This window comes from Aspergillus chevalieri, chromosome 1, assembly GCF_016861735.1.
Source record: "Aspergillus chevalieri M1 DNA, chromosome 1, nearly complete sequence".
NCBI classification, from domain to species: domain Eukaryota; kingdom Fungi; phylum Ascomycota; class Eurotiomycetes; order Eurotiales; family Aspergillaceae; genus Aspergillus; species Aspergillus chevalieri.
Genome location: NC_057362.1, coordinates 3443207 through 3469912, shown reverse-complemented (window position 1 = coordinate 3469912; position 26706 = coordinate 3443207). Strand labels below are relative to the sequence as shown.

Genomic DNA, 26706 nt, shown 5'->3' with positions numbered 1-26706 from the left:
CCAAAACCAGATTCAGCGGCAATCAAGACTTAACAGCCCACTTGGCAACCCGAATCAACGCAATGACATGCGCCTTCAATCCATCAAACGAAGGCGGCTTAGCCAATCTCCCAAAGATCCTCTTCGGCAACTTAATCCCAATGAACCCCAACAACTTCTGCAACACCCCCGTCGCAATCAACGGCACAATGACCATGAAGAACGTCCGGTAAGGGAACTCCCGCGCATAATCATAAATGTCCCGGAGAACCTGCCGGATCGTGCGAACAACACGCTTGACAAAGCCCTTTCGGGGCTTCGCGCGGCGGCGGGTGGAGGACGCGGCTGTGGTGCCGGAGTAGACGGAGGGGCTTTTGCGGCCAGAGACGGTGCTGGGGGCGTTGACGTTGGAGTCTGAGCCGTAGGCGTAGTTGTAATTTGAAGGCACGCTGTGGACGGAGGGGACTTGGTGTTTGTACATGTTGGAGTTGGAGCGGGAGTGGGAGCGGTGCGAGGGAGAGCGGCGACGGTGGGAGCGGGAGTTGGAGTTGGAGGAGACGGTGGAACCCTTGTCGAACCAGACCATTTTGTTCTGTTCTTTTGGTTTGCTCTGTGTGGTTTGGTTATTCGGTATGGGTTGGTAGGTGAGTGGTTATCGGTGGGTGAGAAGGCTGGCTGGCTGGCCCCCTGAGGTAGGTGCTTGTTTGTATGGATTGACAAACACAAACAAGCCTTGCAGCTGCGTGAAATGTAAACTTATTCTCCACTGTGGATATGTATGTATATTATTCCTGCGCTGTAGGCGTTGCACAATTCTGTACGGTGAACTGGGAACTGGCGGTGTCTGTACACTCAGTGGTAGTAGTACTCCGTAGTATGTAGTCAAGATGTACAATAATAAGACAGGCGAGATATATCAACAAGTAAACAACGATCCAACGTCAAGATTCCGATGCAATGGCGTGGGAATGTGCGTCAGGAGTTGATGCAAGACACAGGAGGCGAAGGATGAAAAAACCAGCATCCGTCCGTGCATTGCGCAAGCAATATAAAATAAATACATCGAGCTGAAACTAAGACAAGCTGAGCTCCAGTTGCCGGTGGCTGGGAGCCCGGACGATCATTGGCTGGTGTGGCATTGTTTATGCCTCAGGATATAAACCTACCTCGGCCATTCACGTGAGAGTCTGTCTTGGTCTATTAGGGCTGCTCTTCGCCAAATGGGTAGTTGAACTTCAGCAATCCGTTCAATCCACCCACCCAGCCTTCGTGAGCCTCTTCACCCATGATACGTCGCATGACGCTGGGTACACCCCCGGACCAGTTGTTCTTGCCATGCCGCATCACCTCGTTCCACACTCGTGCCTCCATCCCAACGGCCATTCCTTGGCCCAGATTTACCCCGTCAATGCTGACCTCAAGCTCCCGTCCGCGGTTCTTCTCGCTCAACCGCAGTGTAATCGGTGTACTCGATGGCAGAACCAGCGGCCGGAAGCTGAGACTGCGCGCACAAATCGGCGTCAACAGGACCGATGGCACTAAGGGATGAACGATACTCCCGCCACTACTCAAACTATATGCTGTACTCCCAGTTGGCGTTGAGATAATGATCCCATCTGCCACGGCCTCCGTGAGAAACCGTCCCCCAACAAATACCTCGACCACCGCTAAATGCGGCTCTTTGCCCCGGTGGATCAGCACTTCGTTCATCACATACGTCCCCTGGGACCCAGGAGTTCCTTGCGATGGTACAGATTCTAAACGCTTTCCCACTGGTTTTCCATCTGTCGTAAAGAGGCCCACCTTGAGGCGGTTTCGCATCAATATGCGGGCCCCGCGAGTAGTACCCATAGATTTCCCCCGCACTGACGACCATCCAGTTGGGCCCATTCGTGTTTCCCCCTCATCCTCCGCAAGGGTTGCTTGAGGGCCTTCAAGAACGGGGGCACGATCGCCTACTCCAGCCCCGGACATGTATACTTCTCGGAAGGCCCGTTTGTACTCGGCAAATTTCCATTCGCTCAAGAATCCCAGGGTTCCCATTCCAAAGGACAGTACCGGCGGCACATTGTTGCATGTTGCAAACAGTGATGATGCTCGTAGGATAGTCCCATCGCCCCCGAGTGTAACAGTAAGATCAACTTTATCATGTAACGCCGATGGTTTCTTATCCAATCGTGTCGAGTAGACGGGGAACGGGAGAGACGAATGTACTTCTTCGGCGGTCTTTGGTTCGAGGACAATGGCCGTTGACGGATATGTAGAGGTTACATGACTTCAATTGAAGAACTGTCAGAACGTGGCTTTCACAGTGGATATGAGGTTGTGTTCGTACTTGGAAAATTCGACTAGAGCTTCTGTCACGGAAGGTGCAAAATCCTTTTTCACGATGAAAATGTTTCGAGGAGGTGCCGGCCATTGGAGTGAAAGAAGATCCCCCTCGTGCGATTCTAAAGTCGCGGTAGGAGTCAGCGCTTACTCTCGGTTGCGGAAGTCGTCGGCTAGCAAGTAGCAATAGGAATGTCACCGGCATGGAGACGCACCTTGATATCCGGGCAGTAAGCGCTGGGGTAGAGACTCGATATCTCTGATCTCATCACGGCGCATAGTTACTGAGAAGTTTCGTGTCCATTGTCCCCATTTGGGTAGCTTGGATCTTATGGCTTGTGTGCGAAACATTGTCGATGATATATTCTAGCAGAATGTTTTGGGATAACTACAAAACAGTCACCAATTAGCATAGGTTTATCCAAGATGTTGAAGGTAGCACATTGGATCCACTGACATCACTCACATGCCATCTTCCAATATATACTGCATGTGCATATATCCTGATCTGCGGGGAAGATTTCACGATTGAAACCAATGCTCTAGGACTGGTTATGGTGCTGCATCTTTGTTCTCCCAGTTGACCACTGAGCACCAATATCTTCGAGATAGTTGAAAGACAAGGAGCAAGAGGAAATTCCCAAACTAGAAAAACTGAAGCTCCAAATGAACCGACAAGAAATGATCGGAGAATGATCTGCTGACCGCCTTCCCGCCCTGACGTAATTTCTGCCTGTCCGAAATAAGATCCTCACGTGCCTGGGACGAGTCCTGCTGGCCTCGGAACAACTTCGCCTCGTTCTTTCTGCGTCTCCCTCGTGTTTTGTACTGGTTGTTGGTGGTTAGCTCTGAGTATGGCTTGATTCCAGTGTTAATCCTCTTTTACCCCTGAGTGATTTGACTTTCCGGAATACCCGCAAGTGCTGGAACGCATTCTTTACCAACAAACACCGCTTTTCTACATCTAAAGAGTATTTCGCACCCATTCCCTTCTCGTTGTTTGCTTGTGCGGGGTCTGACAGAAAATCTTTCTTCAGCAGGATCGACCATACTCTTCCTACTCCTTGCGGTAACCTTGAGATATACTTTTGAGACGGCAGTCGGCCGTTTGTTGACATTCATCATGGACAACCCCGAGCTGCGACAACGAAAACAACCACCGTCTACCGATGGCGCAGCAGGGCTGCAGCAGCCCAACGAGTGGGAGCCCCGCCTAAAGTATGGCATCACCATGCAAATCGTCCGATCACTTCTTCTGGCCACCTTTTTCAACTGTTGCGCCGTGGTCACCGTCGTGACTCAGCTGATTGGAACGCCGTTATACGTGATAAACAAAGACTGGTATTATTTGTATATGGCAATGACAAAGCAGGCCTTTGGCTTAGTGATCACCGCTCTTACTGAGTGGGGTTGTCCAACTCCGGTCAGAGTCTGTGGTGATGCGAGCGTGCGAGGTCAGATTCACTTGTTGGAAGACGGGCGGTTGAAGACGCAATTTTCAGAGCGTATGGTATTGGTTGCCAACCATCAGGTCTATACGGATTGGATCTATATATGGTGGCTTGCCTACACCAACGTGATGCACGGCCGAATGTTCATTATCCTTAAGGAATCCCTCAAATATATTCCCATCCTTGGTCAGGGCATGATGTTTTACGGCTTCATTTTCATGGCTCGCAAGTGGCTTTCCGATAAGCCACGACTTCAGCATCGGTTGGAGAAGCTCAAGACCAAGCACAAGGGCTCCAAGTCTGAGGATCCGGAGTACGATCCTATGTGGCTTCTGATCTTCCCCGAAGGAACGAATTTATCCATCAACACAAAGCGCCGTAGCGACGCATATGGGGAGAAAGTAGGAATCCAGCCTTTTAGGCACGCATTGCTTCCCCGATCGACCGGTCTTTTCTTCTGTTTGCAGCAATTAAGGGGAACCGTGGATTGGGTGTACGACTGCACGGTAGCTTACGAAGGACCTCCGTAAGTATATATACTCTCTTATGCTCTCAACTCGCGGTCACTAACACTGTTGTGCAGAAGAGGAAGCTACCCTGATAAGTACTTTACACTCCGATCAACATGCTTGCAAGGACGGCCACCCAAGTGTGTCAACATGCACTGGAGGCGCTTTCGAATCTCCGAAATTCCGTTGGATGACCAGAAGAATTTCGAGGAATGGCTGCTGGCACGGTGGACGGAGAAGGATCAGCTGCTTGAAGAGTGCTATGAGACCGGTCGGTTCCCTACCGACTTAGCTGGAACCATTGAAGCTGGGAATATTTCGGAGAAGCAGAAAACTGCTGCTTCCAATGGATACGCCGAGACCTCTGTCCGATTGGGCCACTGGACTGAACTTTTGCAGGTATTTGGAGTATTATTTGGCGTTGCTTGCTTGTGCAAGTTGCCGAGCCTTATGGGATTTTGGTAACTGATGTGATGTCTGACGAGGCCATGCTATTGCTATACCCTTGGTTGTTATCATTATTATTCTTGTTGTTATTACTAGTGCCTGAAAGATGCACACGAGACGTGACGAGACGAGACGAGACGTTGATAATAATTTTGCTTTATTGAGCTGAAATAGCTCAACTCCATTCTTCAATTTCTTCGATACTGCCTGCATAAATAATCTACTGTTGTAAATCTTCACTGGCAATCGCCATACAAAATGTGGCGGTACACAACAGCCACATGGTCAGCCACAGTAGCCTCAGGCCGCGATCCGTATCACGGACTTCAACAGGTCTATCGAAACAAATCTTCTTGCCTGCTCCTACAGCAACACGGGAGCTGCTGTGTTTGCATGTCCATCAAGAGCGCTTTTTAATTAGTTACATGCTTGATGGACCGCTGGATCGCGTCTTCAATACGATCATGAGCTGAGCTTTACAACTGGCTCTCAAAACACCTTTCCATCTCTCCCCGAAACAGTCGCAACCTCCCCAGTGAGCTACCTACGTTACTCGCCTATCATTTCAGGACGAACCAACGAGTTCTAGGCGCTTATCTCAGCGCTACAAAAACCATGGCTTTAGAAAATGGCCATACCAATGGCCTGAACGGCGAATCCCGGCCTGCCTCCCTTAACCAGCGCTTCTCCGACATTCCTTCGGCCATCGATATTCCCGCGTCCACCCTCGACAGCGAAGTCGAAGTCAGTCTCGAGGGGCTTCCCGACGATCCGACCGAACTGTGCACGTTGCTGGAGAACGAAAAAGCCGCGAAGAACTTTTGGGTGATTATCGCGCTCGCGTACGCGAAGCAGAAACAGATTGATCATGCCATCGACATCCTCAATAAAGGTCTGGCCTCAGTGGCCCACGGGGCGACCAAGGAGAAACTCGTGTTGCTGGGCTGGGTGTGCTGGCTTCTGATGCTGAAGAGTCGGCAGGCGCCTCGCGTTGCGTCGGAAGGGGAGCTGTACACGGACGCCAAGACTAAGGATTACTATTTGCAGCTGGCAACTTCGACGTTGAACGAGGCATCGCGGTTGAATCCTGCTTTTCCGCCGTTGTTCCTAGCGAGAGGTGTTTTGTCGCTGCTGCGCGCTTCATTGTACCCTCCGCGACCTGTTCGGCCGGGAACTGTGGATACATCTGAGAGAGTGGAATCGCTACGACAGGCATTGAAATGCTTCGATGAGTCGTCCAAGGCCTTTGGTGGCCGGAACATAATGGCTATCTTGGGACGTGCCAGAGCGCAATATCTACTTGGAAGATACGCGGAGGCGCTGGATGGGTATCAAAAGGCTCTGATGAGAATGCCCAACCTGACTGACCCGGATCCGCGAATCGGTATTGGCTGTTGCCTGTGGCAGCTTGGGTTGAAGGACCAGGCAAAGGGTGCTTGGGAGCGGGCATTGGCTTTGGTAAGTGGAGAATCCAACGACTTCATGAATCATTGATGCTAACAGGGTTAGAACCCCGACTCTAAGGTTGCCAACATCCTACTCGCAGTCTACTATCTCTACGACAGCTCTCGGCACGCGACAACCGATCCCGCGTTTGGTTCGCTATACAAGGTTGCGATGACACAATACACCCAAAAAGCTTTCAAGCTTGACAAGGAGTATCCAATGACATGCGCCCTGTTCGGAAGCTATTTCCTTCTGCGAAAGTCATACTCCACGGTTGACACACTAGCCCGTAAAGCCATTGAACACACGGACGTGATGTCGATCGCCAGTGACGGCTGGTACCTCCTAGGACGGAAAGCACACTACGAAAGCGATCTCGCACGCGCCGCCGAATACTACAACCGCTCCGACCAGGCGCGGGGAGGCGGAGATAAGGGGTATCTGCCTGCCAAATTCGGCACGGTACAGATGCAAGTGAGCAATAAGGACTACGACGGAGCAAAGTTCCGACTAGAGAAGATCATCCAGCAGACGAAGAACCCCGAATGTATGATTCTGCTTGGTGCTTTGCAGGCGGAGGAAGTCTTTGCCGCGCAGCGGAGCGGGAGCAAAGAAGACAAGTCCGCAGAGGCTAAGAAGGCGATCAGCCTGCTAGAGTCTGTCCGTGCCTTGTGGAAAGAAAATGGCGGGAAGAAGATCTCGCCAGATGAGTCGGTATTGGTGTACCTGGCTCGGCTGCACGAGCAGACCGCTCCCGAGAAGAGCATGCAATGCTTGACGCAGCTGGAACAGCTGCAACTGGCAGAAGTTTCCATCGAAGTCGACGAGGAGGATGAGGACAAGAGAAACTCGCTTCTGCGGGAGAACCTGCCGCCGCCGCTTCTGAACAACATGGGCTGTTTCTTGTACCAGAACGAGAAGGTCGACCAGGCGCGTGCGATGTTCCAGACTGCGTTGAACGCGTGCGTCAAGTCCCAGGAAAAGGAGTCCGATGCAGACACCGACGCGCTTGTGACTACGGTCAGCTACAACCTAGGTCGGACTTACGAGGCCTCAGATATGCCCGATGAAGCCAAGAAGGTTTACGAGGGACTATTAGAACGACATGCAGACTACACCGAAGCGAACGCACGGTTGACATACATTGCGCTCCGACAGAGTCCTACAGATGAAGGGCCGAAGCGAATGGCCAAGTTATACGAGCTTGACTCGACAAACCTTGAAGTGCGGGCGCTGTTTGGATGGTACCTGAGTAAGTCGAAGAAGCGGGCTACCAATCTGGCGGAGGACCATGAGCAACGACACTACAAGCACACGCTGCAGTATTATGACAAGCATGATCGGTACTCACTCACGGGAATGGGCAACGTCCATTTGGTAACGGCCCGAGACATGCGCCGCGACACTGACCAGGAGAAAGAAAAGCGACGCAAGATGTACGAACGTGCGGTTGAATTCTTCGACAAGGCGCTCCAATTGGATCCCCGCAACGCCTACGCGGCTCAGGGAATTGCGATTGCCCTGGTAGACGACCGCAAAGACCACGCAACGGCAGTACACATCTTCTCGCGGATCCGCGACACCCTGAAAGACGCCAGTGTATACCTGAACCTGGGGCACGTGTTTGCCGAACTGCGCCAGTATTCGCGGTCGATTGAACACTACGAAGCGGCCCTCTCTAAGGACCGTGCGCGTGACGCGCAAATCTTGGCATGTCTTGGCAGGGTCTGGTTGCTGCGAGGCAAGCAGGAGACGAACCTATCTGCCATGAAAACAGCCCTAGACTACGCGCAGCGAGCCCTCAGCGTCACCCAGGGACAAGTACACCTAGAGTTCAACGTCGCCTTTGTGCAAACCCAAATCGCACAGCTGGCGTACGGTCTACCCGAGACCCAGAAGACGGTGAAAGAAGTAGAAGAAGCGGCAGCGGGTCTCGATGAAGCCGTGGAGACGTTCGGGCGTTTGGCCAAGGCCAAGAACCCACCATATCCGGCGGATTCCCTGGAACAGCGTGCCAACATGGGCAAGACCATCATGAAACAGCTGGACCGTGCGCTGCAAAAACAGAGGGAATACGAAGAGAAGAACGCGAGCAAGCTACAGCAAGCGCGGGAGGCTCGGGAAGCCGCGATCAAACAGCGGGAAGAGGAAGTACGCAAGGCGCGCGAGGCGGAACAAGAACGCAAGAAAAAGGTCGCAGAGGAGCGACAGGCAATGGTTGAGGAAGCGCAGCGTCTAGCTGAGGAGCGGACAGCGCGCGAGCGAGAAAAGGAAGAGGCAGTTATGACGACGGACTCGGACACAGGTGACAAGGTTAAGCGGAAGAAGAAGTCGTCGAAGCGCAAGAAGAAAGATGATGACTTCATCAGCGAGGGTGAAGGAGAAGGAGAAGGTGGAAGCGGTGACGAGGAAGACGGTGGCGGTGGTGGTGGTGCAAGCCGCAAGAAGCAGCGCAAGACAAAGAAAAAGAAGAAGTCCGAGGAGGCAGAGAGCGAAGACGAGGATGAGGGTGCTGCGCCCAAGAAACGACGCAGGCTGGAACGGCGGTCTGGCGGTAAGGTGCAGCAGGGCAAGTTCAAGAGTAGTGAGGTGGTGGAGTCATCTGATGAAGATGAAAAGCCGGCAGGGGGCCAGGATGAGGAGATGCGTGATAGTGCACCTGCAGAAGGGCAAGAGGAGGAGGACGATGTGGTGCAGCGACGACGGAGCAAGCCCAGTCGCCGTGTTGCCGATGATGAGGATGAAGAGGAGACAGGGGAGATTGGAGCTGCTGCTGATGGTGGTGGAGACGAAGACGAGGATGACTTGTTCAATGACAAGGGGGATGAAGACACGGAGATGAAGGAGGATGAATAATTGTCTACTGTGTTTACCATGATCTCTGTACTTAATTGACGGCGTTGAATGGACTGTATACTATTACGACTACTATTCGCATACTGCACGTGGGCTACTTATGTGTAGATATCACGTGCGCGAAAGTTCAGCTAACCAGCGACCGGTACAAACCTTGAGGGAAATAGGGGCTTCTAGAAGACGGCAACATTTTTGCTTTTTTTTCTCTACCAAACACGATAAACACGATGACCTCAAAAGCACACGAGCAAACATCGAGTTCAGCACGTACGTATCCGTATTCTTAGAAATGCTCCGGATTACAGCAGCTGCACCGTGCTCTCTCCGGATGTACACCTATAGCACTACTAGAGTACACAGAGAGACCTCCGCTTCCGAGATGCACGACGCGCGTATCGAAAAAGGAAAAGTGGCAGGCGAGAACCCGTGGTTCTAGACACGGGGATCGTCAGGAGGTATTGAATACCAGAGTCAGAATACGCAAGTTGGTATCACTATTTTCTTCTTCGAGTTAATAGTGTATCATTATTGCTTTTGGCTTTAGTCGGGCACCGTCACTAAAATAAGTGTGGCAAGAAGGGTAAATGGTTCCTTGCAGGTTAGCCATCGTTAGGTGTTCCCTTAGCTGTACTATTCTTACAGCGGGAGAACCACATCTGCGGACCTGGAGCAGTCATGTGACCCGGAAGGTGTCCGACGAGCCTCTTCTGTACCATAGAACCATAGGACACATAACCAGAGTATGCATCTTGAACAGAACACTATCCCTAAACAGTATACTGAATGTGCAGATGCAGGTACAGCGGTGTGATTGTACGCTGACTGGTACATACAGACATACCCACAGCTATCACAATTGCTATTCTCTGGATACTTACCGAGGAACATAATCGTACATGGATGGAGATCCTTCGAGGCAATAACCAAGTGTGTGTTTAACCCCGCTCCGGTTGGTCCACAGCCGTTATGAACTTTGTGAGTTTGACACCCGTACTCCGAGTACTCTGCACGGAGTACAGAGGCAGATATAGTTACAACGTCGGTCGATATCCATCGCTAGTCTACCGGTGTAGTTATCGATCTATCCTTATAACTCCCGGTAGTCTAATTTGTAGTACCTACTATGCCTCATAGTTTACTGTGTATACCGGCAATCCCTTCCCAACATGGCGAATCCACCGGGTTGGAACGTGTGGTTTTCGGTACGGTATTATTGTATTACCGGTATTCGCCAACCTCCGGGCTGCACCTTGTACCTGACGGAGTAGTTGGACGTACATGAGCCTGCATCATTCTGGCTGGTTGTCTGTGAGGGGGAGAAGATAGAATTGTGTATCAGAAGGTATCTCCTATGCTGGCCAGCATTGATAGAGATATTTTTGATTTCCGTAAATAATTGAATATTAGAAAGAGAAGAGCGAAAGAACTAATAAATACCTCTCCACGACGTGCAGAAGGATCGGTGGTCCTCGCTCGTTTCTTTTTATTCTCGCATTTAATCTCTCTCCCACGTTCCTTATTCTGGGCTTCCGATCAGCCTCTATAAACTACCATTGCTCCTCTCATTCAATTTATTTCATTTCCACTCTTTATTCTCTCTTTTTGACTCTCTCTTTTATTGGCCTTTTCCACTCTTTATCTTTCTTTGGATCTTCGTATTGATAGTCGGTGGTGCTCCAACCCCAAACAGCAGTTCTCCTCCTGAAACCATCGTCCATAATTTGGGTCTGACCAGAATGGTCTGAAATCTCGCTATCCTTCTTTTTCCCCTTCTTCACTCTTTTTTCCTGTTTTTTTTTTTCTTTTGCTGTCACCGAATTCAGGATACATATATCCCAGTATATATACATATATTATATATATATATATATATATACCTATTTCAAGTAACAGATGCATTCTGCTCATCCGTCTATCTCGTTTCCCCCACGGGAAGACACTCACACCCACAACCACCACGATTCTGAACCACCCATTCATGCTCGTTCCCGTTCCTCTGCGCAGGTCTTCCCAAACAGCCCCAAGCGTCGCTCCGTCTTTAGCGGTCGTTCTCGCAGCAACACTACCACTACCTCTTCTACCACTTCTTCTTCCTCACGCCGTTCTCCCGCTTCCTCCATGACTTCCACCGATCAAGCTCCGTCATTCCCCTACCACGAGTCTTCCTACCCCGCCGGACAGTTCCCTCCCCACCGGACTGAGAGACAAGATAGCATCACCAAGTCACTCTTCTCCCGGGGTAGTCGCATTCTTCGTCGTCAGGGCAGCAAGTTCAATATCTCTGCCACGTTGGATGAGGTTGACGAGGGTGAGCGTGAGAAGCCTCGGTTCGACGTCACTGATCTCTTTGGCCGTCATCGGTCTCGTCAGAGTGATGCCAGGTCAGATGACAACTTGAAGCGTCTGATTTCCGACCCCTTTGATTTCCACCACTTGACGCACACCAGTCCCTCGCATGTCCAGGCCCTCCAACGAGCTCGGGAGAATGAGCTTGTCACGGAATTCTCGGCTATTCGTGCGTCGCAAAAGCCCATCAACAGTCTCAAGGGTATCCGTGCAGAGGATCTTCACTTCCGCAACTTTTCGTCTGAAGATCTAGCCCCCGGTGTGGCTACTTCGGGTGACGATGAACATGCCTTCGCCGCTCCCACAAACCCCCCTGCAAGCCCTCCGGCTTCTCCTGGTGCTGCTTCGTCCGTCAGTCCCAAGGCCAGACCGGCGCAACGGGAATCGCGTGTCTACGAAAACTTCTCTCGTCCCGTCTCTCGCTATCCCAGACAGGGGTCCACCTCAAGCATCACCAGCCCTCCCCGGCGGCCTTCTTGTCAATCGTCTGCGTCACCGGATCTGATCGAGCCGGAAACTCGAGCCATTGACAATGTCTTGGGTATGAATGCCACCCAGCAAGATTACCACGAGCTGGTGTATCCCCGAAAGGAATCCTTATCGCAGATGAACTTAGCTGGTCTGTTTGAGTCGGATGATGAGGGCCATCCTCGCGCAGTCTCTGTCGGTACAGATGCCAGAATCTCATCCACCAACCTCGCGTTGGATCTGGAGGATGTTCCCGAGGAGGAAGAGGCAGGCACCCACTGGCATGAGAGCCCTGAGCAAGCAGAGAAGTCGGATTCCCGTCGTTTGAGCCCTGCCCCAGCCAATATGGGACCTTCCTCTTCCAACCTCTCGGTTCCCAAGTCGCATCCGTCTATCTGCGTGGCTGAGGAGCTCTCCAGGAAGTTCTCTGAGGTGCTCGCATCGCCCACTCTTCCTCAACACCGTCTTTACCAGCAGCAGCAGCAGCAGCCTGAGCAGAATGCACAACGGAAGTCGCAACAGGCCCGTGGCAATATTTCTAAGCGTGAATCGGTCATTGACATCAACATCGACTCCTGGGATGCTGACATTGACTACTGCTATGAACATGCGGCTGAATCAACATCAGACTTCGACTGGACTCGCCGTTCGTTCGATGAGCCCCAACACCCGGTGATCGAGGAAGACCCCAACGAAGAGGAAGAGCAGTCATCCAAGCCTCAGTCGACGCATCTAAGCACGTCATCTCTGCCCTGCCCGGACCTGGACCCGAGCCCGTCTCGATCGGTGCCCAGCACCCAGTTTGCCGTGACTCCATCGACTACCACGTACGAAAGTGACTACTTCCAGCAGGTCCCGGCCTCTTTCTTTCCCCCAACTGAGGAAAAGAACATGACCCAGGACACGCTGTATGACGAGTTCAATGTGGATGCCGCATCGGACCGCCATTTTTCTTTCTGCTCGCAGGGGGTGATCAAAGCACCAATGGATCACCAGGTCTCTCCACGCAGCAGCTTCTCTCCCATCAGCAACTGCAACTCCCAGGAGAGCCTGATCCTCTCGCGCGCAGCGTCCATCGTCCGCAAGCACCGCTCCTCTGTCTCGACCACCAGCGTCCCAGAGCTCATCCACAGCCTGGCTAGCAGTCGCGAGAACATGCCCGCCGAGTCGCCCTCGGTGCCCAGCCTTCCGGACGCTTACCACCGCCAGACCAAGAGTCTTGAGACGAACCAGGCCCTGTTTGGCAGCACTGCCAGCCTCGATTCTGCGGACATCTCGCCTGGCACTGTATCGCACGACCGGGCCAAGTCGACCTCTGATCTTGTCGAGGCAGCCCTTCCCAAGGGTGACGTGGTGCCTTCTCTTCCCCAGACGGGAAGTGTTAAGAATGCGGGTCGGAAGAAGAGTCGAACTTCGTCGTACTCTCTCTTTCCCACCAGCTAACTTGCATTCTGAACGTTTTGCCTCTTTTTTTGTTTTTGTGTTTATAGACTTGGACGACTTTATGATTCTGACCATTCCTTCACTTTTCATTTGCTTTTAATCTGTCAATCGTTGTCTCATTTGCTTTCATATTCTGACTTTGAGCTCGTTTGCGTCTGTTTTGCCTTTTTCTATTTCTTACATTCCTTGCATTGTGTCATGCATTTCTCAGCGATTGGCGGTTTTGCAAAAACGGTTGGTTGGTGTTTTCTTTGGTTAAAAAGGATTGGATTGGATTGGATTGGATTGGGCTGGCAGCACATATTAGGAAAGGTGTGGAATATATACTGGGCTGGTCTACATTCATTGGTTTTCTCTTTTTTTTTTTTTTTGTTTGCTTGTACGTATCTACATATCTCGGGTTTGTCTTGTTATCGCTGGTGCACAGTTATAGAAACAAAAAAGCAGTACTTTACTACCTAACGTGACTCACTACCGAGCGATCCAGCCATGTATCCTATATAAAACTGGTGAACTTCAACACCATATATAGCAACTTTATCAAGTGGAATGAAGAATAATTCTCAATACATAATAAAGTATACCCAGAATGTTATTATAAAGTTATCAAAACCTCTTTCAATTCAATATAAGACAAGATATTTGAGATTATTTCAAAATACAATAAATTACAGTGTATTGTATATTACCTTGGCTAATCTTGCTTGAAAAAATTTCAAAAAAGAATGTATTATTTCTAAATATAATAGATAATTTATATCTCAAAAGGGAGCCTGAGACAAAATTTTGAAAGGGTATGATTGTTGTTTGAAATAGCAGTTTTCACATATATATCTTTCTGGATCGCTCGGTAGTGAGTCACGTTATTTTTTACGCTGAGTAATTACCAGGCGAGCTAACGTAATCCACTACCGAGCTGCGCAGCTCCGACTTATGTCAGAAAACAGGAGTCTTTTTAACAACAAAAAAAATGCATTTTTGTATGAAACTAGTTACTATCGCGATTAGGACAATGGGTCCGTTTATGTCCTAATGTATTGCAGTCACTACAACGTGGTGGTGCCCGCACAGAGCGGTATTCTGCCATGGGCGCTGGTTCCGTAGATGTAGTAGGCATGACTTCTTCCTCCTGACTCCTTCCCTGTACAAGAGCCTGGCCCTCCTGAATAGAAAGGCCTTCTTCAGCAGTGATCTGCCTCCTAGATCTCTTGCACTTTTGAAGTTGTTTTTCATGTGAAGCTCGCAATTCCCGAATTTCTTGACGAGCAAGAATACCTTCATTTAAAGCCATTTCATGACCTTTGATCATCTTGTCCAACCGCATTTCTAGAAGAGATATAGGGCTTCCTGTATGCCTTTTAAGCAGAGTTTTGACTGTAGATGCCTGCTTTTCCAGTTGCCGCAAGTTATAAGGTGTCTTTGGTGCTGAATTGGTTGACTGACTGCCCGGTGGTGTAGGCGTCTTGAGTTGGACAGTAAAACGCCCAAGCAATTCCTCTGGATTGAATGGAACCAAGCCAGTAGTTTTCTAAATCCACTCTTGATATTATCCAGAGTAAATGCTTGTTTCCAAGCTTCTGGATACGCCTCAAGAAAGTCAAGTTTATCCATATGGTTGAAACCCTGCCGCATCCGATTTGCAACCCAGGATCCGTATGCTCCCTTTAAGGGTTAAAAACGACTCACATCAAGAGGCTGGCAATAATTCAATGAATGAGGTGGCATACAAATAGGAATGATATCGTGCCCACTGCATACTTTATCGAATTCAGGGGTTATATGGCTACCATGGCCATCTAGAATTAAGAGGCGGTATTTTCCAGTTGTGCGGCTAGTAGTCTCAGGAATGAAGGCCTTTTGAAGCCAGCAGAGTCCAATTTGGTCTGATGTCCATCCATTAGGACTAACTTCGATCCTCCAGTTGTGTGGTAGCTTTGAATCTTGATACCATCCCTCAATATGGACTGATCCTTTGAAGATGATGCATGGCGGCAAGGCCCAGCCCATAGAGTTGACACACTCAATAGAAGTAACCCATTCCCTATTGCCAGGCTGTATAACTTGACGCCGGCCATACATATCGGCTCTAGTTACTACTTTTGCAGTAGCAATTAGGCCCATTGCATAGCCAGTCTCATCAAAATTGTAGACATCTTCATATGCAATCCCATGCTGCATCATAGAGATTTGTACAAGGTCAAACCACTCTTTAATGATCTTTGGTCTTCAAACTCATCACGTGATCATCACCGATGGCGACAGCTATGTAGGACAGTGTGCTTTCACCATATAATACCAAGTATCCGACACTCAATAAACACCCATCTTATAAACATTCCATCGCCACTCACCCACCTATGAATAACACGCCCATAAGTTCCCAGAAACCGACCTATAGCCTTTACCTGCCGAAATACCACCAATTGTCCACTACGACCAACGCCGTCAATATAAGATGGCCCTCGAGTCACTTACCGCCGTGCAGAACACGAGTGCGGTCCTATTTTTATACCGTGAGTCTAAGAGGAAAGATAGTATTTCTTCCTTCCTTCCATAGCTGTGCTTGAAGGCGTTTTGTTATTTTGTTGGACGGTAGGTAGTAGATGTGGGCGTAGTACCACTTGGGGATGAGGTGAATATAGCCGTAGAGGACGAAGGGATAGGCCGGGCGGCGTTTGGGGGCTGTTTTCTTGACTAGCGAGGGTTGTTGTGAGGATGTGGTGCAGGTGAGCAAAGATGGTCACTCGGCCTATTGGACTAGGCGGCAGCCGTGTAGTTGGATCGGGAGCTTGATATGTTGGGTACGAAGAGCGAGAACGACAGTTGAGTTTGTCTGGATTGATGGCTGTATGCAAGGAATATGAACACAGATACGTTCACGGATATAATCTGACTCAGATAACCGACTCGCTGTACTGAAATCGTTTCTCTTTGATTTCTATTTTTATAAGATAGCAAAAACACAAGGTCGGATAGTTTATGATCCCTCAAGTCTATCACACCGTCTGCCATTGGACCAAAGCTCCGTCCAAGATTGGAGAAGCAAAAGCAAGGAAACAAAGAAACAAAACGAAGCACCCAACCCTATTCCCATCATCGAATCATAACTTATGCCTTCTTGGGCTTCGAAGAAGCCTTGACAGGCAGGGTATAGAGACGACGCTCGGCAAACTTGAGAGCCTCGTCGATAACAATGACAGGTGCACTGATAGCCAGCACAGCCTTCCACTCAATCACGTTCAGCGGCAGGATGGAAAACAGCCCCTGCAAGAAAGGAATGTAGAGGATGGCAAAGTGCAGTGCCATGGACATGATGACCGCATACACGAGCATCATGTTCTTCCACAGAGGGAAGGTAAGCAGCGACTCGCTTGATGATAGACCGTTCATGGCGTTCAGCATCTCAATAACAACTAAGATGGACAGTGACACGGTCGAGGCCGACTTGGACATCTCGTTTGAGAACATCGCACATCCGATCTCCGGGAACTCAGACGAGCACTTGTGGAAGTGCGCCAACTGCCAGAACGAGATCTGCGGCCCCTCCGGGTTGTAGAGGAACCACCAAGCGTAGCCAAACACAGTAGCAGCACCGACATAAGTGCCAATAACCATGTACCGGAACATAAGCCAGCCGCCAACCAGACGCTCGTCACGCTTGCGGGGAGCGCGACGCATCACATCGTGGTCAGGGGGGTTGAAAGACAGAGCGGTAGCTGGCAAACCATCGGTAACCAGGTTCACCCACAGGAGCTGCACAGGGATCAAGGCTTCTGGCATTCCCAGAGCGGCGGTCAAGAAGATAGACACGACTTCACCGATGTTCGACGAGATCAAGTAGCGAATGAACTGTTGCGTGTTACTGTAGATGGACCGGCCCTCCTCGACCGCCACAGTGATGGTTGCAAAGTTGTCATCAGCCAGCACCATGTCGGCAGCCAATTTGGCCACGTCAGTTCCAGTGCCCATAGCCACGCCAATGTCCGATTTTTTCAGGGCGGGAGCATCGTTGACACCGTCACCAGTCATCGCAACCACGTGGTTGAGAGACTGCAGGAGATCGACCAGTTTGGACTTGTGGCTGGGCTCAGTGCGCGAGAACAGAGACGCTGTCTTAACGGCCTCGAGCTGCTCACTCTCCGAAAGGCTATCGAACTGGCGACCGGTGAAGCTCTTGCCTGTCAAGTCTTCGTCCGCTTCAAAAACACCAATCTGGCGACAAATGGACTCAGCAGTGTTGGGACTGTCTCCAGTGATGACGATGACCCGAATGCCAGCTTCACGGCACTTCTTGATTGAATCCGAAACTTCCACCCGCGGAGGGTCAAGCATGCAGACGAGGCCAAGCAAAGTCATGTTCTGTTCCAATTTCGCGTAGTCTTCCGAGCTTTGGGCCTTATGTAGGAGAGGGTTTGCACCCACCTCGACGCTGGCCAACGCCATCACACGGAGACCCCGGTTGCCGTATTCCACCACTTGCTGCGACAATCTGTTCGCGTGATCTTTCGTAAGGCTCACACGAGATGCGTTCTCGCCCAGAACAATGTGCGAGCAGCGTTCCAGAATCGATTCCGAGGCACCCTTGACAAGAAGCTTCTGTTGCGAGCCATCGCCGACCAAAACCGACATGCTCTTGCGGTCCCGAGAGAATTCATAGGTGGCTTTGAGGGGAAGACGCTGTCCGTAATACGAGCTCGCAGTGTGCAGTCGCTGAGAACCTGGCAGGCGGAGAAGTGTTTCGTTGGTGGTTCGGTCATCAGTGCCGATCTTTTCGACCAAGGCGCGCAGAGCTCCCTCAGTAGGCTCACCAATGCAGGAGAATGCACCGCTCTTCGTGTCGTACGCCAGAGTTGATCCGTTGCAGAGAGCCATGACTTCAGTCATTTGGCGAACAGTCGAAGAGGAGACGGCAAGCTGATTCAAGGCCTGGCCATTGCGCGAGAGCTGACCCAATGGCGCAAACGTTGTACCTTCCACGTCGATTTCCTCCACGGCGCCAAGCGAGTTCAAGTACACCACCTTCTCGACACTCATTTGGTTGGTAGTCAGAGTTCCCGTCTTGTCCGAGCAGATGACACTGCAGCTACCCAGAGTTTCCACAGATGGAAGAGACCGGACCACGGCGTTCTTCTGGGCCATTTTCCGGGTACCCAAAGCTAGGCAAGTAGTAATGACCACTGCCAGACCTTCGGGGATAGCGGCCACACCCAGCGAGACAGCAATCTTGAGGTAGTAGATGGCTCCCTTCGTCCAGCCACCGAAGGCCGGATCGTTGAAGTGCTCGATGTTAATTACCCAGACAAGCACACAGATCACAGTAATGACCTTGGCCAGCATGTCACCGAAATCGTTGAGCTTCTGCTTCAGCGGGGTGGGCTCCGAAATCTGGGAGGTAATGCTCTCGTGGATATCACCAATGGCCGTCGAGCCACCAGTGAGAACAACGATAGCATTGGCATTACCATTGACGATAGTTGTGCCCGAGAAAATCAAGTTTGTCTGATCCTGCTTGACCGCTTGCTTGTCCGTGACCGCGCGAGTGTCCTTGGACACACTCTCGCTTTCACCCGTCAGAATGGCCTGGTCGACGCGGAACCCGTTGCTGTGAATTGTGAGCAACCGGCAATCTGCGGGCACACGGTCACCAACGGCCACTTGGACAATATCTCCGGGAACCAGATCCTCCGCCTTGATGCGCTGAACGGTACCGTCCCGAATCACTTTAGCCTCGTTCGCTGAGTATTCCTGGAGAGCCGCAATGGCCTTCTCCGCGCTGCTTTCCTGGGTCACGCCGACTACCGCATTGAGGATAAGGATCGTAAGAATCTGCAGATACACAGGGAGAGAATTAGCACAATATTCCCCGCGGAAGGATAGCACAGGCGCGCGATAAGAGACGTACCACAACAGGGTCGACAAACGCTGTCCAATCGTCGCCTTCTTCGAACAAAGCCAGAACAAAGGATATAGCCGCGGAGCCCAAAAGAATCAAGACCAGCTGGTCTTTGAATTGTTCTAAAACAAGCTCCCATAGAGGGGTCGGGGGATCTTCGGCCAGAGCTAACGGTAGGAAACACGTAGTCAGAATTTGAGCTTCAGCGCATTGTTTTTAAACCAATTTTCTGGCTTTGTTCTTTTCTACTGATTCTTTCAAACAAAATCGACAGAAACTCACCATTGAGACCATATTTCTTCTTAGCCTCAGTAACTTGATTTTGCGATAAACCGGAGCTCTCCGAAGCACCAAAGTGCTTCAGCACTTCGGCTGAAGAATAGAGAAAGGAATTCTCCATTTCGGCTACACGAGCCGGAGGAAAATGAGAAAAAGAAAAAGGAAGTAGAAAGTGTGGGAATCAGAAAATGATTGTGAGAGGAAGAGTGAGAGGAAGGGAAGAGAGAGAAAGTGAGGACAAGAGGGCGATGAACGGCCAAGTGGCCGAAGGGGAAAGTTAGTAGGTACAGTATGTCGGTGCAGCACCGGAAGGATCTAGAAAAGAAAAACCACCCAGCGCCAATGAATTATACAAGATTAAGATGACCTGTGGAATATTACTTGACTCCAGACCGGGGGGATTGGGTCATTAGAGAAAAAGGTCATAATTGGTTTGTTTGGTTCATTCAAACACCATGATGCAAGTTAGTTGGACCCAACCATGAGTCTCTAGGGTCAGAAACAGCCCTGCAGGGCTGGGTCTGGTACGTAGCGTGTCTCTACGAGGATTATGGTTTGCATGGTTAGTACCAGTCGAGGAACGCTATGATATTGGTGACTATCGCGCCGCATACTCCGTAGTCACACCGACGGATGTTGTCTACTTCCCATTTTGGACAATGTACATATACGATCTGTATATAACGTGGTCTACAGATGACTTCCTTTGTCTTCGGTTCTTTGACTAGAAAGGAAGATTTTCGACTTCTTTCATGAGGCCATTAAATGACGATGTTCGTACTCTGCTCTCCACTCGACTCTGGAAATAATGGTGCCTTGCTCGGAGACCCATTCGGTCTGACTAAGGAGGGACAAGACAAGGCTCCATTCGCCAGTTTCTCGTTTTAATTCACCCGAAATCAGCCTTATGTCCGGTGCTTGCTAGACATGCTCCATACGACGTATTTTCTAGAGTTAGGCTTTCTTCAGAGCCAAACTGTCAACCGCTCAATAACCAAGTCAATTTAGAAGAAAACATACACCCTGAAATGTTACCGGCTAGAACTTACACTTCCACCCTTCAGAGAGTACATAGATAAAAAAAAAAAAAATAGGCAACTTCAAGCACGGATATACGGATATGCGGATGCTTTCATCCTTATCATGCTGTTTCCCCTCTGCCCTTGGGGCCTTGGAATATTGATGTAAGAGGGGCACACCGCGAGGACCATCTCGTGATAGAATGATAGAGTATCATATTTTCCAAGGAAGCCTTTTCCAGCCGAATATACTGTCTCTTGCCATGGGACCTACTCACTTAATAATCTATCCCGTTCACACGCTGTCGTCTGTGAAAGGGTTGGTAGTTCTAATATACAGTTGTCTGCGAAGGATTTGTAATGTCGACGTCTCCGGTGGGAAGAGTTACTTTCCGCAATGGAATTTGCTTTTCCATTGTGCCTCTTCGAAGGCTGTGATTCAGCCGATGTGAGATATCGTCGGCTTCCACTGCACTCAAAGTAGCATTTGCTGGGGGAGTCCAAGCTCCAGGGTTGGGGCTTTCTGCAAACATTACGGACACTACCGCACAAACCTAGCGGCTAATGCGAGGATAAAAGAGCTGCATGATGCATAGTGCTAATCCATTATTCTTTGGATAATGCAAAATGTAGGAAAACCGCAGGCTGTACGGAGAGTAGTCCTGCCCGCCGCAGAATGTGGGTGAATACCCTTTTCATCACCAGTCAGACCGTATATATCGTATACTAATCACTAAACTGCAGTATATCAAGTATTTTGAAGTGTTAGGTCCAGAGAATCTTAAGTTCGATACTTCCTGAATGCCACAGTATATTGGCCAAACCACGGACATTGAAGGTGGAGTCCAACGCCTTCTGACCTGTTCTAGGAGCAGTTGACAACTGAATCCCTTTGTATTATTAGAATAGTATATGAGAAAAGCAATCTCAGGGATAAAGGTGGCAGAGAGAAGAAATAGGGGAAATGTAAGTGAAGATATATTTATGCCTGAGGAATAAACATGGTACAAACAGGACAAACTAGCCTCATCGCTGATTCTCGCTCTCTCGATTTCCGCTCTCCCCCCCCAAAGTGAGTTGATCTTCATCCTCTCTCTTCCTCTCTCTCACTGTCTCTTCTCTCTTCATCTTCATTTCTGTTCTTCTTTCTGCCTGTGTTCCAATATCCGTGTCTTTCTCCCCCTTTAATCTCTTCCCTCCGTTTTAATCAGTCACCATGGTTTCTGAGGTATGTTCTGGCCCAACAGCCCCTCGACAGTGGTCGTGGTTACCGCTGTCGCGACGTCAATGAAGGAGGGGGAGGGGTGCATGTCTATAACAACCTCTCTCTTTTCCTTCTTCGTCCCTTTCGCTTTTTGGTATAAAGAACTATGTGCTGACTTGTTGTTTTCTGTGCAGCGTGATAGGTAAACATTCGAGCATCAGCCGCAGATGACACAATCATACTGACAACGACTTCGTCTTCCAGCAAGACTTTCCTCGCAAGGCTCTGCGAGCAGGCCGAGCGTTACGATGGTAAGATGAGAGAACAATTACATTATGGATGATTTTAGGGGCCTATATATGCTAATCACTTGTGTCGATTGACAGAAATGGTCACCTACATGAAGGTTAGTTGTCCACTCCTTTTCTGTCTGGTCCAACATGATTGCTAACCGTGACACAGGAAGTTGCCAACGTATGTCTTTCTTGAACTCTGCATCAATACATCGCTCCGTCTCGTCTACCCCCCCTCCCCTAATCCTTATTTCTCCTATTTAACCGGATCGCGTCCCATCCCCTGACTAACCTCCCGCATCAGATTGGAGGCGAACTTACCGTCGATGAGCGTAACCTTCTGTCCGTTGCGTACAAGAACGTTGTCGGCACCCGCCGTGCCTCTTGGCGTATCATCTCCTCCATCGAACAGAAGGAGGAGTCCAAGGGTTCTGAGCAGCACGTTGGCATCATCCGTGACTACCGCCTGAAGATCGAGAAGGAACTCGAGCGCGTCTGCGGGGATGTCCTCGACGTTCTGGACCAGGCCCTCATTCCCAAGGCCGAGACTGGCGAGTCCAAGGTCTTCTACTACAAGATGTAAGCAGGATTGGGTCGTCCAAAGGACAACATGGTTGGAACCTAGGTTAACCTGATGAACAGGAAGGGTGACTACCACCGTTACCTTGCTGAGTTCGCTTCTGGCGGCCAGCGTAAGGAGGCTGCTACCGCCGCCCACGAGGCTTACAAGGTATGTCCCTTGTGGTAATGGACCTCCAAAGGCAATACTGACCAGATCGATCAGAACGCTACCGATGTCGCTCAGACCGAACTCACCCCAACCCACCCTATCCGTCTTGGACTCGCCCTCAACTTCTCCGTTTTCTACTACGAGATTCTGAACTCGCCCGACCGTGCTTGCCACCTTGCCAAGCAGGCGTTCGATGACGCCATTGCTGAGCTCGACTCCCTCTCCGAAGAGAGCTACCGTGACAGCACCCTGATCATGCAGCTCTTGCGTGACAACCTGACCTTGTGGACGTCGTCTGACGGCAACGAGGGCGAGGCTGGCGCCAAGGAGGACAAGCCCGAGGAGGAGTCCGCTCCGGCTCCTGAGGACAAGGGTGAGGAGTCCAAGCCTGCTGCTCCCGAATCCTAAGCCAGATAAGTCCAGATAAGTTGGAGGTTCGTTTTTCTTTGTTATAGCAAAAAGCCCGTGTTGTGTCCTCAAGCGTTCGTCTATTTGGACTTTCGAGATCCTTCGAAGTGAATTTTTTTGTGGGTGAAGGACTTGCTGGTAGCTGCATGGCAAATTCGAAACTGGCGCATACATACACTATCTTTTTCCACTTTGTTCGGTCGGCCGAAGGAGTTTGATATTTGGAGGCGAGGAAAGGGGCTGAATGGAGTTAATATTTCTTTCGTTCACTCTCTTTCCCAGCTCAGCAGGGTACCAATGTGCTTCATCTTCCCGTATTTTAATCTGTTATATTCCATACTCTCCCTGACCCTCGTGAATTGAAAGTAATGCTTTATCATCGTCTACGGTAGTACATGATATTTGGAAAGGAGTAATATGTGTATATGCGTGTGTATGGATGGTTCTGGCTATGAATATCAAGCAAAAAGAGCAAAAACTATCCATTCCAGTAGACAGGAAATAGATATAGCATCATCATAGAAGAAAGGATGGCAATCAAATCACATGAAATCATCGTCACCCAGCCCGTCATCATAGTTATCGTAGTTGGAATCAAGCTTGTCGTCCCTGGAGGCCGCCAGGGACACCTTGGTCTTCGCGGCCTTCGACTTCTTGGTTCCCTTGTCAGCTGCACGCTCCTCGCGCATCTTCTCGTTACTAGCAGTCGTCAAGGCACTGGCAATCTTCTTGATCTCGCCAGAGGGCAGATCCTTGACCAGCTGCTTCGCGAAGTCCTGCGCCCAGAGGGCATAGTGCGGCTTCTTGGAGTGTGCCGTCAACAATGGCCCAATGGTCGAAGTAACCTTGGCAAACTGGTCCTTCGAAGTAGGCTTGAACAACGGCATCGCGGACAGATCAATCGCATTCGTCGGATCCGCCGAATCCGAAATAACAACCGCCTTAGGCGCCGCACTCCGGTTCTTCATCCGCTGCATATCCACATCCCCGATATCAACCGCACCACCACCACCGAACAGGTCCTCCGCGTGCGCCAGATCAGAGTCCTTCTCCGTGCGGCGCAGGCGTTCCCGACGCGAGGCCTCGTCCTCATCGGACTCCGCGTTGGCTTCCTCCTCCTCGGCCTTTTTCCGCCGAATCTGCTTGTGCTCTTCTATCCGTTGGTTCTTGGATTTCTTGTTTGCGGCGGCTTCGGCTTCGGCTTTGGCTTTGACTTCGGCGGCCTTGGCGGCTTTTTCACGCTCGACGTCGCTGTCTTCGGCCGCGTCCCAGGAGTCGAGGACCTATTCGTTGTTTCAATGGTTAGTCTGGGGGTTTCTGCTTTGTTGGGTTGAGGGCAAGGAGTATGTACCTCCTCCTCTTCCTCGTCGTCAAACTTGCTGCGGCGGGGGAGCACCGGGGGAGGGGGGGAAGTGCTCTCTTCGTCGTCGTCTGTAGAATCGTTAGTTTTTCTTCCTGCACGAAATGATCAAGCACGAGATTGGATCAGTAGGATCAGTAAATTCTTCTCGATCTATACATACCCCACTTCGACGGCGGCATCTTGGGCAATAAAAATAAGAAAGAAATTCCTCGGTTCTAAGAAATGGACGAGACTCAATCCAACAACAGAGGCAGTATCCGTCTAAGGACCTGGGGTTGGCGAGGACAATGCCGTGGGATTTTTATGTGGGCAAAGTTGATACAGGAATAAGGACCTAGTGGGGCTGTCGCACACGTGACTCATTCGCCGCATGGTTATTCCGATTACGGAGGACCATCTCGAAGACTACAGTACAAGTACTATGTACTACTGTAGAGCAGGGAATAAGTCACCAGAATAGATGGCATTCATTATGTGCTAACTATCTTGCGTAAATTGGCTCAATTCGTCATCATAACTGTTTTATAACCACGAGGACTAGCCTCCATGGCTGTGGTGTCCAATGGTGTTTCGGTTCATGCACCAGCTCGGACGGCGTTCATCTTACTTGAGTCTTCCCGAAGCAAGCATTTACAGGTTAACGGCGCTGCGGAACTTCTCACCAGCGTAGACGGCGTTGGAGCCAAGCTCCTCCTCGATACGAAGGATCTGGTTGAGCTTGGCAAGACGCTCAGAGCGGCAGGGAGCACCGGTCTTGATCTGGCCAGAGCGGAGACCGACAGCAATGTCCGCGATGGTGACGTCCTCAGTCTCACCGGAGCGGTGAGAGACCATGACACCCCAGCCATCAGTGTAGGAGTCCTTGGCGGCCTGGATCGACTCGGTGAGGGAACCAATCTGGTTGACCTTGAGGAGGAGGGCGTTGCAAGACTTGAGATCAATGGCCTTCTTGATACGGAGGGGGTTGGTGACAGTCAGGTCGTCACTAGAAGTACATTAGTCTCGACTATATGGTTTCGTGAGAATCGGGTGAGCATACCCAACAATCTGGAAGTCAGAGGTCTTGTAGAAGTAGCTCCAGGCCTCCCAGTCGTCCTCAGCGAAGGGGTCCTCGATGCTGACAATGGGATACTTGCTAGCAAGCGACTTGTAGAGGTCGGCAAGCTGCTCGTAGGTGAGCCACTTGGAGGGGTCGCTGTCGGGGTTCTTGAAGTCCAAGTCGTACTTCTTGGCGTCGGTCTTGTAGAACTCGCTGGAGGCAACATCAAGGGCAATCTTGACCTGGCCGGTGTAGCCGGCCTGCTCAATGGCTTCGGTGATCAGGTCGAGAGCCTCCTCGGCAGTCTGAATGTCGGGGGCCACACCACCCTCGTCACCAACGTTACCAGCGGACTGGCCGTACTTCTTCTTGGCGAGAGACTTGAGTTTGTGGTAGACCTCAGCACCCTGGCGGAGGGCCTCGGAGAAAGAGGGAGCAGCACTTGTGTTCAGTCAGCTGCACGAAACTTTTTGGAATCTCAACATCTGCTTCGGGGGGCCACATACGAAGGGACAATCATGAACTCCTGGAAGGCAAGGCGGCCACCAGCGTGGGAACCACCGTTCAGGACGTTCTGGAAGGGGACGGGGAGGACATAGGGCTTCTTGGTACCGGCGAGGTCGGAGATGTGAGCGTAGAGAGGGACACCCTTCTCAGCAGCACCAGCCTTGGCAACGGCCAAGCTGACACCGAGGATGGCGTTGGCACCAAGGGACTGCTTGTTGGTCGAGCCGTCGAGCTTGTTCAGGAACTCGTCAACCTTGGACTGGTCCTTAACATCGAGGTTCTCCTTGATGATCGCAGGTCCGATCTTCTCGTTGACGTTGGCGACGGCCTTGGTGACACCTATTCAATGAAATCCGTCAGCTCCGTACGGTTTCTCAAGCCAGGGATTTTCGTCACTCACCCTTTCCGAGCCACTTGGCCTTGTCACCGTCACGGAGCTCGTGAGCCTCGTGCTGGCCTGTGAACCGTCAGTATAAACGCTCTCTTCTTCCCTTCTTCAGGTCCTCTCAACCGAGTACTAACCAGTAGAGGCACCAGAGGGGACAATGGCGCGGTGAAGGCCGGTCTCGGTAACAATGTCGACCTCGACGGTGGGGTTACCACGCGAGTCGTAGATGGAACGAGCGTGAACCTTGGAGATAGGCATGATAAATGTACTGAGTTTGAGGAAATATTCAGTCAGTTGGAGTAAAGAAGAA

At 50.6% G+C, this 26706-nt stretch overlaps 10 protein-coding genes across 10 annotated transcripts; 4 read left to right on the top strand and 6 right to left on the bottom strand.

Annotated features, from left to right (window-relative positions):
* Positions 1–22: 22 nt before the first annotated feature.
* On the bottom strand, positions 23–565 carry ACHE_11187S (uncharacterized protein; the record flags this gene model as incomplete). The annotated part of the gene is made up of 1 exon (XM_043275728.1): positions 23–565. The coding sequence occupies one exon, from the start codon at positions 563–565 to the stop codon at positions 23–25; it is 543 nt and encodes a 180-aa protein (XP_043132307.1).
* Positions 566–1179: 614 nt separating this feature from the next.
* Positions 1180–2586, bottom strand: POS5 (NADH kinase POS5; the record flags this gene model as incomplete). The annotated part of the gene is made up of 3 exons (XM_043275727.1): positions 1180–2254; positions 2315–2429; positions 2523–2586. 3 exons carry the CDS (start codon positions 2584–2586, stop codon positions 1180–1182), a joined length of 1254 nt encoding a protein of 417 aa, XP_043132306.1.
* An 844-nt stretch (positions 2587–3430) lies between these two features.
* ACHE_11185A (lysophospholipid acyltransferase family protein) lies at positions 3431–4732 on the top strand (the record flags this gene model as incomplete). Its single annotated transcript, XM_043275726.1, has 2 exons — positions 3431–4284; positions 4342–4732. The coding sequence occupies 2 exons, from the start codon at positions 3431–3433 to the stop codon at positions 4730–4732; spliced, it is 1245 nt and encodes a 414-aa protein (XP_043132305.1).
* A 597-nt stretch (positions 4733–5329) lies between these two features.
* On the top strand, positions 5330–9016 carry ACHE_11184A (putative RNA polymerase II transcription elongation factor (Ctr9); the record flags this gene model as incomplete). The annotated part of the gene is made up of 2 exons (XM_043275725.1): positions 5330–6172; positions 6224–9016. The coding sequence occupies 2 exons, from the start codon at positions 5330–5332 to the stop codon at positions 9014–9016; spliced, it is 3636 nt and encodes a 1211-aa protein (XP_043132304.1).
* A 1893-nt stretch (positions 9017–10909) lies between these two features.
* ACHE_11183A (uncharacterized protein) lies at positions 10910–13273 on the top strand (the record flags this gene model as incomplete). Its single annotated transcript, XM_043275724.1, has 1 exon — positions 10910–13273. The coding sequence occupies one exon, from the start codon at positions 10910–10912 to the stop codon at positions 13271–13273; it is 2364 nt and encodes a 787-aa protein (XP_043132303.1).
* A 988-nt stretch (positions 13274–14261) lies between these two features.
* On the bottom strand, positions 14262–14597 carry ACHE_11182S (uncharacterized protein; the record flags this gene model as incomplete). Its single annotated transcript, XM_043275723.1, has 1 exon — positions 14262–14597. The coding sequence occupies one exon, from the start codon at positions 14595–14597 to the stop codon at positions 14262–14264; it is 336 nt and encodes a 111-aa protein (XP_043132302.1).
* A 1784-nt stretch (positions 14598–16381) lies between these two features.
* On the bottom strand, positions 16382–19566 carry ACHE_11181S (calcium-transporting ATPase; the record flags this gene model as incomplete). The annotated part of the gene is made up of 3 exons (XM_043275722.1): positions 16382–19099; positions 19176–19333; positions 19449–19566. 3 exons carry the CDS (start codon positions 19564–19566, stop codon positions 16382–16384), a joined length of 2994 nt encoding a protein of 997 aa, XP_043132301.1.
* Positions 19567–22056: 2490 nt separating this feature from the next.
* On the top strand, positions 22057–23099 carry ACHE_11180A (14-3-3 adaptor artA-like protein; the record flags this gene model as incomplete). Its single annotated transcript, XM_043275721.1, has 5 exons — positions 22057–22074; positions 22131–22142; positions 22266–22540; positions 22604–22691; positions 22746–23099. The coding sequence occupies 5 exons, from the start codon at positions 22057–22059 to the stop codon at positions 23097–23099; spliced, it is 747 nt and encodes a 248-aa protein (XP_043132300.1).
* A 542-nt stretch (positions 23100–23641) lies between these two features.
* On the bottom strand, positions 23642–24641 carry HCR1 (eukaryotic translation initiation factor 3 subunit J; the record flags this gene model as incomplete). Its single annotated transcript, XM_043275719.1, has 3 exons — positions 23642–24382; positions 24451–24530; positions 24623–24641. The coding sequence occupies 3 exons, from the start codon at positions 24639–24641 to the stop codon at positions 23642–23644; spliced, it is 840 nt and encodes a 279-aa protein (XP_043132299.1).
* A 451-nt stretch (positions 24642–25092) lies between these two features.
* Positions 25093–26654, bottom strand: aspf22 (enolase acuN; the record flags this gene model as incomplete). Its single annotated transcript, XM_043275718.1, has 5 exons — positions 25093–25447; positions 25502–25942; positions 26008–26347; positions 26409–26465; positions 26531–26654. 5 exons carry the CDS (start codon positions 26652–26654, stop codon positions 25093–25095), a joined length of 1317 nt encoding a protein of 438 aa, XP_043132298.1.
* Between the last annotated feature and the right edge of the window lie 52 nt (positions 26655–26706).